We start from the raw sequence: 13,893 nt of genomic DNA, 5'->3' as shown, positions 1-13,893 counted from the left end.
TTCCGTGTATCGGTCATAATAATATTTTGTGTAACCACTACCGACACCAAAAATCAATTTTTGAGTGTCTATGAAATCTTGCATATACCAACGAGAGAGTCGCCGCCAATAATTATCATAATAAATTATTATTACTTATTAGTTTTTCAGTATAGATATTTATTTACACCTATTAATCATGATTCATGATTATAATACATGATATCAAAAAAAAGTTAATTTGACTGGGTTATGAATTCATCGCCGTATCATAATATATAGCTCTACAGATTTGGATCGACTCTAATTATATTTTGCAGGTAATAAGCTATAATAAATGTTAGACTATTCGGAGTAAGTTAAAACACATAGCTATAGTATATTTCAAAAATACCAAACATAATTCGCGTCTTCGCACGACTACAAAATGTAGTATTTAATAATGTATAGTATTCATATTGTTAATTGTTATATTGTGCATGGTAAATTATCATGAATTATTGCCATTTTCAACCACATTTTGTTGATTTTCTTCAACAGGTTCATCTGCCCATGGTTGAAGTTCCGCCGAAGCGAAAATGCCATAGAACACAGCCACGGCAAAACATATTATCGTCATCATGATAGCATTTTCAACTTCGTTAAGTTTCTATGTTCAAATATAATTACTACAGTTAACTTAATTTAATACAAAATGTATTTATAAAATGTATTTATATTATTACCGCAAAACTCAATATTGGACGTACGACACTGGCCCATAAAATGTCAGAAATATAATAATGTATGCACATCAGGAAACTAGACAATAAACTAGCATATTTTGGTGCGATGTCTAAAGTATTTACGTAGAATCCTATACAAAACCAACGTATTTTTGTAATTATTAAGTAGTAGGTAATAGCCTCAAATATTGTACTCACCAAAATTATAAAGATGACGCATTTCTTTAAACAAATATTGACACATTTTATTGTTTTTTATAGTATTCCCTAAAATGACCTCCAGAAAAAAAATAATGCCCAATGAACCGAAATATGAGCAACTCCAAATCTTTCTGACGTTGGTGGTGGAAATGGGTAAAGCAATTTCTGGAAATAATTCGACCAGCACGACGACGAGTAACAACAAGACAACAGTGTTATCTCTCATAGTCCATTCGAAAACGTCCTGTGTTGTCATCAATTTGTTTAAAGACAACAATATATTATAAAATAAATAACTCATTAAAATAGAAATAAATAATTGCACTTGTTAATTTAATAAAAAAGACACATACGTTACTGAATAAATCAGTGTTATAATAATATGATTGGTAAAGTCGACTATCACACACGTATAATACGACTATTGCAAGAAACGGCTTAGAAGTCCAAATCGATTTCCACGGAATATCTGATACGATTGATCGGGTTAATGAATTGCCATATGCCTCAAAAGAATATCGCGAGTTGTTTAAACCCCCAAACAATATAAAATCACGGTTCAGGCTCCCAAATGAATAATTTCCGTTGATCACGTACAACCACAAAACGTACCAGGCCAATCCGATCACACCTAAAATTAAGTACATAATATATGCATTATACAAGCAGTATGTTCGTATTTATTCAATTATTATATTATCCTGATATTCAAGTGATCAGTTTTACGATTTCATTGTCAGCCATAGGCGCAAATAGGGGGGGGGGGGGTGCTTTAGTGGCTAAGCCCTCCCAAAAACGTCCCTTCCAAACATTTCCTACATTTTGTTTTAAGCTTATGCAATATTATCAAAGCAACCCAGACATCATTTTGTAATGATAATATTATAATAGTATTATAAATTATAATAACGTAATACTAATATTATTCGTTATTTTAATGTTATAATAATAATATTATTAAACAAAAAATTGCTGTCCGGGAAGACCCTATGTCCCTATTAGTCCTATTAGCCCCCCCCCCCCAAATCTCAAACGCTATTTGCGCCTATGTTGTCAGCACTAAGCATACCAATAAATAGAGTTAAACTATAAGACGAATGTTCATTGTGGAGCTTATCCATAGTATCACGGAGATATCCTTCTTCAAATATCACCAAGTACATTACCATTGGAACGTGGCGTATTGACTGTTTATTCAGTGGGACCCAATACGTCCAAACCCTGTCAATTGACAAATCCCCCACTGCCTATAGGACAATAAAGCATAAAAACTATTAATATTTATTTCTGTGTGCTATGGAAACACACTTTGCAAATAATAGAATCTTATTTTTACCATTGTCGTTCCAATACACATTTGTAAGATACAAAGCGTGAGACTGTTTAAGTAACTTATACTCATGATAACAATTACATGACCAATCGACGATATGGCGACGCAAATCCCTAAAATACTGAAAACATCATATTATTACACTGAAATGCATTATAATCAATTTTAAGCTAGGTATACAGTATATATATAGGGCTAGGATTAATACACAAGAATTTGTCATAATAGTTCTATGCAGCACCGTTGTTCGAATTTAGTTGTACGAAATAACATAAAATCACGTAATACGGTTACAGAAGAAATATTAGTAGAAATATTATTTTTTGTTTTGCATATTTTTGTACTCATATCATGTGCAGGCTATATTTTTTTGTAATATAAAATATAAAATCATTAAATTCAAAGTAGACAGTCTCTACCTATTGTATGCGAATATTTTTAAACAAAATACCCACCAAATAATATTCAGTAAAAAAAGAATCATTATTATTTGAAAAACAAAAGTTTACATCACAAATCTCGAAATTGTAAAATACGGTCTAAAAAAATCAGAATTCGGATGAATTTATATTTATTTATTAAATTAAAAAAACAGGGTGAGCCTGCTTGGTGAATCATTCTATAATCTATTTATTAACATATTGGATAAAATAACCTAGTACCTACATATAACATCTGTATATTATATTGCATATTATAAACCTTAGCCCTATATTATATTTGAGTATCGCTCGATTACTTGTGAGCTGGATAAAAAGTGGCTAAAACACCACCAGGTATCAAACCGATCATATATCCAAACAAATTGTAAGATAAGCAGCCATAAAGATGGAAATTTTCAGTCTGTAATTATATTATAATATTATTTAAATAGATAATTAATGTACCTATTAGTTGGTTATTATCGAAATTAATTATTTGGTATACCTAATATAGGTATTACCTATAGACACTCACTTTATTTGGTTGATTCATAAAATCAATATATTTAATATAAGTATTGAATTGCTGTGACGTGATAGATACACCTATAAAAAAATTAGTTTATTACACATATAGGCACATAAATATTATACACATTGTATATACAATGGTGGGCAAGTTAATGAAAATAATTAACTGTGGAAAGTTAAGTTAATTCAATTAAATTACCTTCAGTTAAGTTAAAAGTTAACAAAAAAATAAAATTTAACCAGTTAAGTTAAAAGTTAAGATGGAAAATAAAATTAACTTAACTCAGTTAAAAAAAAATTAATTTTTTTTTTTAAGTCATAATATTCATAATTTATCAATTGCCCTAGTATTTTGATTCGTACGGACATTTACCAAGATGCTTAGCACTGAGCAAACATAAAACTTAAAATTATTATTATATTTCATCAAACATTATTAAGTTTCATTAGTAGCAGAAACTTATAAGTTATAGGTTATAAATATATAAACTTATAAACTTTAAACTATACTAAACTTGTTAGAGTCTAGAGAAGATATTAATTATTAGTAGTAGTATACTAGTATACATTTTACTGTAAGTCTTCCATCCTAGTTAGATTTATTATATATTTTAGTACCATTATAATAGTCTATTATTAAAATAAAATCAATGAATAATGATAATAGTATAATACCTACCAAAAATTGTTTCCATATTTATTTCGAAAATGTTATTTTATAATCTCATATGTTTGCTTGTATTTATAACGAATACGGCATTATAAATTATAATTTATAAATATCTCGGACGTTTTTTTGTTTTGTCCATTAGAATTATTGTCGTATTTACCAGAAACCTGTATATGTTATTGATATAATGATTTCCGCGATTACTATGATATTTAGTTTTAAACCTGTTTTTAGGAATTGGAAGGTTAGATAAAACAAAAATAGGATTATTCAATACCGAGTAGATCATTAAATAATAGAATTCGTGAAAATAGCCAGTCCATACAATGGATAGTATACTAATTATTACTCTTTACTATAATACCTATAGAATATAGATTATAATATAATTTGACTATTATGAATTGATGATATTATATTATTAGAAAAATAAATTACCAAAATCGAATGAATAAGTTTTGTCTCTTGGTTCCACACATGATAAAAAAAATTATATAACTTAACTGTACAATAATGATAATTAACTTTAAAAAGCTAAGTTAAGACAATACAAAATTTAACTGAATAAGTTAATAAGTTAAGAACAAAAAAAACTAACTAGTTAAGTTAAAAAGTTAAAAAAAAAAATTAACTTTTTAACAAGTTAATGCCCACCTCTGAGTATATACCATATAGCCATTGATTATGAATGCTATTAGGTACTATATTACTACTATTCTTAATCAATGATATTATTACCTACGTTAAAGTAAAAATATGTAGGTATAAAGATACAGATAGGTACATATTTTGAAAAGTATTTAAAATATGTACCTATTGACAATTTTGAATAGGTACACAGTAAAAATATATTTGAGTATAAACAGAAATACTTTTAAGAAATATGTATAGATATGTAGGTACTTTTAAATACTTTCAAATTGTTTATAAACCTTATTTTTTTCTCTTATAAATCAACTAAACTGATTTTCATGTTTTAAGTTAATTCAAAATTGTATCAATGTTTTACACATTATTATTCGGTGGAACTTAACAATACTCATCTGTTTTCTCTATTAACGAATATTATATATTAGTGTATTAGTCAATTAGTGTATTAATAAAAATAAAAATTTTAATTTTCTGTTAACAGAATATAATATGCAAACTAAAATTTTTAAGTATTTTATATTAAATATACAGATATAGGTATACCCTGTTCAAAATAAGAAGCATGCATAGATGGTCACCGGCAAAACAAGTTTTTTTATGTAAATCTATGTGCTTCTTATTTTGAATAGCGTCATAGGCACAAATAAGGGGGGGCTTTTTGGGCTAAGCCCCCCCAAAAATGTCCATAGCCCTCCCAAAAATGTCCTACATTTTGTTTTAAGCTTATTCAATATTATCAAAGTAAGGCCCTATTAGCCCTATTTGCTTCCCCAAATCTCAAACGCTATTTACGCCTATGAACAGCGTATAGGTCCCGTTAACTTGCCGACATCAGTCAATGAAACCTATAGAATACGCCGATAAATCTTAAGTTTTACATTTATAACTATTTGTACGTTTACTGTCATTTATAAATTTTTTGCACTCGATCTATATTATTTTATTTCGTCTCTGTCTGCTGACAGGATTAATTCAAAATAGAGAACCAAAGCAAATCACAGAGTTAATAATTCTGGGAATTCGCTTTTTATTTACGAAAAATGTCCACATCTTTCCATCTAAACTGAAATATTATCATGTTTGAATGTTTGTGGATGACGGCTGAAGACAACTGTAGTCAACTGTAGTCAACTGAGCGTAACCGAAATATCGGCAGGCAGGGGAGTATCAGTCATTTTTCAAATTCAAGACAGGAATTTATTTTCTCAACATGTAAAAAGTATACAATCAGTGGTTTTCACCGTAAGAATTGTAATCCCTGTCGACAGGTAACACAAAATTATATTTTACGAAGCATTACATTTTTTATGCGAGTCATCAGTAGGATAAATTCTTATCAAATATAATATAGCGGTACTACGATTTACCTATAATTGCAAGCAAAACTATTGCGTATTCTCTGTTCCAATATGTAGTTTTCAAACGGATAAACCTGTCGATGAATTTGGACGATAGTTGTTCTGGTAATTGGATGTGAGCCGGAGAACCATGTCTATTGGTCGCGTTTTCTTCAAGACTCATCTTTCCCTTGTAACGATGAATCAGTCGGCGGACGTGTTCGACTGTGAATTTTTTGACAGTCAAAAGTTAAAATGGTAAACAAATTTTAAAAATATTCCTTTAAAATCGTTATTTGAAATAAGTTAATATATTTGCTTATATTTTTTTATAATATGTGTAGATATATATCAAAGTGTCGTTGAAAACATAATGTTTAACAAATATTATAGTTGCAATATTTATTTCAAATTTTTGCAGTTATATTATTTTGTAGACTTACTTACGTTGTTTTAATAAGAAATGTTTAAGTAATACAAATTGTCAAATTAACATATTATATTAATTAAATTTGTATAGTTACGGGTAATGATTCCGTTTTCGATTATATAGATATTACTCATTACTTATTAGCTAATAGTTTATACATCATAAATCTCAATTATATTATAGTTATTACTTATTACTTATATCTGTTATAAGTTACTAATTTATACATCATCATAAGTATATAAGTATTAAAGCATATAACATATGCAGTATGTACCTACCTATGACCTACCTATTATATATAGTACTTAATCTTCTAACAATATTTTATCTACTTATATAATAATATAGTTATGAGACTATGATACTTACATGGATATAGTGTCCCGAACGTTTCAAATATGTAAAAATGATGATCCGATCGTGTATCTTACTGTATAACTGTATGAGTGTAGTGTGAGCAATGAATAAAATGGATATACTGTAATCGTATAGTGTATAAAATATACATAAGCCATATTGTGCAAAATAACTCAATGATTAATGTTTATATATAATATGATTATATTTATCTTTAGTATGTAGTGCATCCGTCACATTGAATTCGCCAATATAATATATTTTTTTTTAGTCTATAATATATGACGTCAACATAACTGTATAATAATGATTTTAATTATATTTTATAGTTAATTTAAAAATCAAATTATTTAATCATCGAGCCTATTTTTTTGGTGAGGGGTAGGGCAAGGATTTAATACAAATTATAGATTATTTGTTATATACCTATACTATGCAGCACCCGAGTCGGAATTTGGTTGTACATACGATAGTGAAAATCGCGTAATATCATTTAATACAGAAACTAATTAAATATTTTTGTTTTGCACATTTTTACGTTCATGTCACATAGAATATTCGTTTCAAAATCAGAGAACACTTAATTTAAAATATTTTTATATTTAAAGTAAACATTTTATTTCATACCTCGCATGAAGGTACGAAATAGTATTCGTACAAATAGGTATCTAATGATTTATTAAGAGGGACGGAGAATTTCATGTTTAAAGGCTTACCTAATATCCTTGCAATGTATGTGACTTTAACATTTGGGCTACGTCAATATATGAAAATTAGTGTGTGTAATTTTTTATCGCAGTACCTACATATCTATAATGCAATATATACTGCATAACTGCAGTATAAAAATTATTTTAGTAACTGTAGTCTATATAAACTATAATATAATATAATGTGCATGTGTGTATCAATATAACTATGTAAGTTTAAATCTCAAACATTTTAAAATTATGTAGTCTTTAAGAATATTTAAAAATTCCAAAAATCAGAATTCAAATAAATTCATATAGGTATAGGCACATACTTTAATATTTATCGATATTTGCAATATAATCTTATCCCTTTATTGAATTTAAACGATATTTTATTGAAATATCATGTAACTTTAATGTATTTTTCATTGCAAATTCATCATATTTATACTGAAATTTTATTGCATTTCATTTTTATTATTTATTACTAGTTGTCCCACCTGGAGTCAGCCATGCAAAAGATTTGTTTTTTTTTATGCATATATATTTGGAAAAAAAAATGTATATTGTGTAACCAATGGTAGCCATTCAGTGGAGTAGTTATGATTTTGTTTTTAGGAGGATATATAATTTGTTGGATTAAAATAAAGTGGGGACATTTAGAGGGCTTTTATTATTTTAAATATACTTCTGTATATAGTTAAGTTGTAATTAAACATTTGATTAAAATAAATTGTTTAATTAATAAAATAATATTCAATTTCCGAGGTCGTTTTGCAAGCTTATTTGTTACTGCCACAGAAGGGTGATGGGTGACGACAGTGGACACACGGACGGGGGTTACGCACAGGGCGGATTACCACGGTCCAAAAGCGCGCACACCACAACCACGGTAAATACCTATCGGCAGACCGTTCTGGTCAATACTTCGCGGATACGCTGCAGCGGCTGCGGCACTCGAGCGAAGGCTCGACGTTGGACGGCCGTGGCGTGTTGATGGCGGTGAAAGTCGAAAGACGGCGGCAACAAGCACAGCGCTGTTCACCCCGGCACACATATACACGCAGGCCAATGCACATGTGGGCCGGTGCTGACGACTTGATCGGACCAATCACGTTCGTAATTCAAGGTCATACTGCCACCGAAGGGTGGTTATGGGTGACAACCTGTAGACACACGGACGGGGGTTATGTACAGGGCGGATTACCGGTCCACAAGCTCGCACATCACAACCACGGTATAAATATACCAATCGGCATATTATCCAATTGTTTACGGAATAAATACATAATTAGAATAAACCCAATACATTTTATGTGTCATCATATTCTTTTATATATATATTTATTTATTTATTATCTGTATTTATTATTTAATTATATTTATAATCTTGGGCGCCCAATATATATTATATAATATGCATGTATTTGTTGTTTATTATTATTAGATTATTTTTTGGTACGATGTCTATATAATGCATTCATTTATTTACCTATGAAGATGTTCAAGGAGCTAGGTGCTATAGGTGCCTGCCTAAGTAACATTATATTATGTAATATGACTGTGGTATTTTGTACAGTTAAAAAAGTTAAAAGAGCGCAATCGTGTCGTGTCGTGGAAAGAGGGCAAGGCTATCCCGGGGGGGGGGGGGGGTCGCGTGACGTGTATCAGTACGCCACGAATATTGGTAAGGCCACCACGCCGACGACAATTCACACCTCGAACGTGGTAAAAGGTAAAACGCAAGCATTAAGGTGGGTTTCCACTACATACGTGTACGTTTACGTGCTGCATATATTGACCGGATACGTTCGCTATGAACGGTCTCACAAACGTTTCCTATCGGTTGATCGGTTATGGATTGGTAACATATTAGTTACCTCGTATATTCTTATGTTATCAAAATTGTTATCAATATAGAACCGTGTACACGTGAAAAGTTGAGCTGGATTCAACTTCATGGTATCATGGTCAAGCCTGTGGTAAGAACGTATAACACCCCGGTATACCAAAAGCTTACCGTGTATACCAACCAATCACAGTAAAGTATTTTTATGCACGTACACGTACCCGTATCTAGTGGAAACCCACCTTGACGTGCTCATGCGGTAATTCGGCTATAAATCGACTGCACCAACCACGATAGGTAACAACGAAAAGCGTCGTAACTATAATAGCCGGCAAATTGTTATCGCGGCCGACACAAGTGAAGGAAAAAACGCATCGTGCACATTATTGTGTGATACCACTGATACACATAATATAAACAGCAGTTATGGGTATGATCGGAACTTTTTTACGGTCAGAATGTCAGATATTTCGGTAGAAAAGTTACGTAACGCAGACTATGATAATAACAATTTAATGACAATATAATATTATTGTATGTAACTGCGCGTAAGAAAGTCACGTATTGCGCAGACTCGAACCAAATCTGAACCTTTGCCTTTGCAATCACTGGGTGTTGTTTGTGATATACAATGGTCATGGCCTGATTCATCAGCAATATTAATGTATGCCATCGACTCAATAAAATGAGAATGTGCAAACATAGTGACATGCGGACGTGTCGTCTTATAACAACTGCAGCATATTATGAGTACTGTAGTGCATCGTGAACAAAGTACGGAACAAAAACGAACGCAAAGCACAAACAAATATTATATTATTACATATTAATAATATTATTATTAAAGACTGGGCATTAACGAATTAAAAAGTTAAAGTTAAGTTAAAAAATTAATTTAATTTTAACTTTATAACTCAACTAGTTACTTTTGGCTTTTCATTAACTTAACTGTTAACTTACTAAATTTCTTTTTTAATTAACGTGAAATTAACGAGTTAATTTTTCATTTTAAGAAGTAAGTTAAGCTAATTTATTTTGTTTTTAATTTTATTATATTTTACTATTTCAGTCTATTTCGTTTTCATGTCAAAAAATATCTACCGTAAATTGTAAAAGTTATAGTGTATCATTAGAATCTAACTTATGGAAATAATGTATAAAGTACAAATACTATAGTCTATAATTTAGTTTTGGGTTGGAAAAAAATTAAGTACGCTAGCGTTGTATAAATAAATTAACTTTTTTTGAACTTAGTAAAAAGTCAACAAGCAGTGTGTATTAACTTTTAACTTAACTGAGTTAACCTATAGTTAAATTAACTTTTATGTTTTAACTTTTTGTTATTGTTGCATATTAACTTAACTTAACTGAGTTAAAATAAATCATTAACTTTCTCAGCCTTTTTATTATATAAATTCGGCGACAACGCCCGGAAGACAGAAATAAACGCACCGCCCCAAGTCTAACAGCCACCCCCCCCCCTTGTGGGGGCCCTGGCTGTAGATAATATCGACAGCCACGATTAAACACAAATGGAATTGCGTGGAAGCCCGTTTTCGACACGTAGATACGTAGTCAACCGACAAAGTAGCGAGGCCAATTTAACTACCGTCAACGAGGCACTCAACTATAGTAAGTTAACTAAAGTTGAAGGCCGCAATTAAATAAAAAATATTATTCGAGATGCTTGCTGAGTGCTGACGCTAACTCGCATGATTATACTCCAAATGACGCCTCTGTGACTCATTATATAATCCAATTATGTCAGCTCCTTGCATTACTATATATTTATAATATGTAAGTAGGTACCTATATGATATAATTGAACCAATTCAAAGTTACAAGGCACGGGTCCGAAACCCAGCCAAGAAAAGCGGCCCGTTGTCCTCTAGGACACTATATAGATTACTGGGCCAGTCCAGCCCTGTGAACGCAGGGCGCGCTGTTGCTATTCAACGACACGCCTGCACAAAAGCCCACGAAAAAAAGCCCAGAAACATCAACAATTTATAGAGCAAGTTTAGCCAAACTTGCACTTGCTGATTTAAATAAAACAGCCGAAATTTTTTTTGGTGATATGTAATACTCAAATAAATTAATTGATTTAAATCAATTGAATATCGAATCAAATCTAAATAATACAACTAATTTCTGAAATAAAACTTCGATATAAACAATGTGAAATAATGCGTACATCAATTAATATATTTGATATAAATCCACAATATGATTCCGAAATACAACAATTGAAAAAAAAAATTAATTCAATTTGCGATTTGGTCACAACTATAACAAAGATTTTTTGATGCTAAAAACTAATAGTAATTTGGCAAATATACAAACGCATGCTCAGTTGTCAACTCTTTTTGTGAATTTGGGTAAGCAACTAGCACAAAAAATGTATAAGTGTACAACCATCAGCAATCGCACGTCGTAAAGATGGAGCTGGACTCCAGTAAAGGATCAACACGTATTAAAGCCCATCTAAAGTCGAAACAATTCAATTAAAAAAAAAAGAAAGTCAAAAGAAACTTAGGAGCAAAGATACAAGCAAACAAGCTCAATGCAACACAATATCACTAACATTACATTTATATACGATATAACATTGTATGTAACAGTGTACGTGTTACATTGTAACACAGCCTGATTAAAATATTTTACGTATATTATTATTATTTTTATAATTACGAGCTATTATTATTATTATTATTACAAACATTATATAACTTGGAAATATATTTTATATTAATAGGTTAATGACAATTTTATACCACAACCGTGTATAATGTAACACGTACTCAGCCTGCTTTTATTTAACTTAACAATTTATGTAAAATTTAATATTATATTTGTTTTAGGTGTTTATTTTGAAATGATGAACCCTATATTGGTTCAGTGCCTTGAGCTGAATCAGATTAGGAACGGTTAAAACATGTACATACATCATGCAGAGAGGTTTGGACTCCCTCCTCGCACTGAAACGTACTAGGATCGGGAAATACGCCACCCGGTGAATAAATCATGGTCACCAGTGAGTGTTTTATTTTATTTTATTTTTTTAATTAACTATAAAATTTACTTAAAATTATTATTATAAAGTTTTGTTGACACATATTATAGACTAAAAATAACGTAATTATATTATTTTGACGAATTCAATGCGGATGCATTAAATATTATGAAAGATAAATAATATAATCATATTTTATACACATTTATCACAGAGTTATTTTGCACCATATGGTTTATGTATAATTTATATACTCTATATATAATTTCAGTTACTGTTTTCACGCGTTATTCATTGCTCACACCACACGCTTAGACTGCAAGTATTACACGGTCGGATCATCGTTTTTACACATTTGAAACGTTCAGGAAACTATTGATGTAAGTGTCTTACCTATATTATTATAAAACAGTTATAATACTGTTAGAAGATTAAGTATGATATATAATAGGGAGGTACATATACTGCATATTAAATTATTATGATGTTGCATAGACTATATAAAAGAACGGAATCGTTACGTAAATACACATATTTTATTAAAATTAGTAAATTTGCCAATTTGCATTATTTAAAAATACCTTATTAAGACTAAGTCAATAAGTTTACAAAATATTATAACTGCAAAAATTTGGAATTAATAGTGGAACTATAATACCTATTTGTTAAACATTATGTTTTCGACGACATTTTCCTATTACCTATACCATTTATACCTATCTACATGTATAAAAAAAAGCAGGTAAGTAGATGTTACTCTGCTGTACAGTAGGTTATAAGTGGGTCAATGTATAATGGATTATATACAGTATTGTAATGGTAAATATATTTATGGGTACACGCACTAATCAAATGTGTATGTAGCCTAAACGGGTTGGGTTTTTTCTAATAAGCCCGGATTTTTGCCAACCCTGAAAAAAATATAAGTAAATAACAATTTATTTTTCGTAACGATTTTAAAGAAATATTTTTGTATTTTTGGTACTCAATTATGAAAATAAATTCTCTATTATAACCATCTTAAGTATTGACTGACAAAAATATGCACAGCTGAACCTGTCTTGGCAAACGGATTTATTGTACAACCTGGATGATGAATTTTGAGGCAAACGCGATCAGTAGATCCGGTAGACGGGATTTTCCACCAGACTTCCAATTACCAGAGCAACCGTCATCCAGATTCATCGACAGGTTTATCCGTTTGAAAACTACATATTGGAACAGAGGATACGCAGTAGTTTTGTTTGGACTTATAGGTAAATTGTAGTGTATAATGTCGATAAGAATTTATCCCATCACTGGACGATTTGAATGTACAATTTAATACTTAATAAAATAAAGCTTTGTGTTACCTACCGAAATTCCGGTAACGTTCAGTTCTCTTCAACCGTCTACCAGCAATTATTATTCAAACATTATTATTTTAGTAGTAAACCGCACTTAATGTTATCTGGACCGGTGGTACCTATTGATTTGTTAAATTGTAATATCCCCTTCACCCAGGTTTGTCTAGTCACCATCCATAATAATATAAATATATTTGTAATAATGTTATTTTGTGATTTTTTAGATCTTAGTGCTATTTTTGGACTTTTTGAGGTGTTTTGCATTTTTACCTGTTTTTTAATTCATGGTTTTCATTGGTTATAATTTATGAAATTATATTTTAGTAAACGTGTTTTTACATTATTGTCAATCGA

General features: G+C 30.3%; 1 protein-coding gene and 1 long non-coding RNA gene across 3 annotated transcripts; one reads left to right on the top strand and one right to left on the bottom strand.

Annotated features, from left to right (window-relative positions):
* Positions 1–334: 334 nt before the first annotated feature.
* LOC100168157 (probable vesicular glutamate transporter eat-4) lies at positions 335–6,783 on the bottom strand. Of its 2 annotated transcripts, none has more exons than XM_001945800.5 (10): positions 6,652–6,783; positions 5,880–6,074; positions 3,196–3,266; positions 2,978–3,081; positions 2,242–2,359; positions 1,975–2,152; positions 1,259–1,536; positions 903–1,149; positions 705–835; positions 335–628 (listed from the first exon to the last, which is right to left on the bottom strand). In XM_001945800.5, exons 2-10 carry the CDS (start codon positions 6,031–6,033, stop codon positions 470–472), a joined length of 1,440 nt encoding a protein of 479 aa, XP_001945835.2. In that variant the 5' UTR covers positions 6,034–6,074; positions 6,652–6,783; the 3' UTR covers positions 335–469. The 2 variants fall into 2 exon arrangements, with proteins under 2 accessions (XP_001945835.2, XP_008183022.1); XM_008184800.3 differs by having other exon boundaries at positions 518–647.
* A 3,738-nt stretch (positions 6,784–10,521) lies between these two features.
* LOC107883719 lies at positions 10,522–13,581 on the top strand. The gene is made up of 4 exons (XR_001679477.2): positions 10,522–10,812; positions 12,042–12,214; positions 12,465–12,573; positions 13,244–13,581. It is a non-coding gene; the product is annotated as an uncharacterized LOC107883719 (long non-coding RNA).
* The last annotated feature ends 312 nt before the right edge of the window (positions 13,582–13,893 follow it).

This window comes from Acyrthosiphon pisum, chromosome A1, assembly GCF_005508785.2.
Source record: "Acyrthosiphon pisum isolate AL4f chromosome A1, pea_aphid_22Mar2018_4r6ur, whole genome shotgun sequence".
NCBI lineage: Eukaryota > Metazoa > Arthropoda > Insecta > Hemiptera > Aphididae > Acyrthosiphon > Acyrthosiphon pisum.
Note: the sequence above shows the minus strand (reverse complement) of the source record. Positions and strands in the feature narration are given on the sequence as shown.

What these genes read in the sequence shown, in the direction of transcription:
- LOC100168157 (XM_001945800.5), bottom strand. Translation starts at nt 6,033, where the DNA reads ATGAGTCTTGAAGAAAACGCGACCAATAGACATGGTTCTCCGGCTCAC. An exon ending in TTATGAATCAACCAAATAAA is followed by an intron (nt 3,082 to 3,195) that starts GTGAGTGTCTAT and finishes ATATAATTACAG; the next exon opens with ACTGAAAATTTCCATCTTTA. An exon ending in ACACTGATTTATTCAGTAAC is followed by an intron (nt 1,150 to 1,258) that starts GTATGTGTCTTT and finishes ATGACAACACAG; the next exon opens with GACGTTTTCGAATGGACTAT.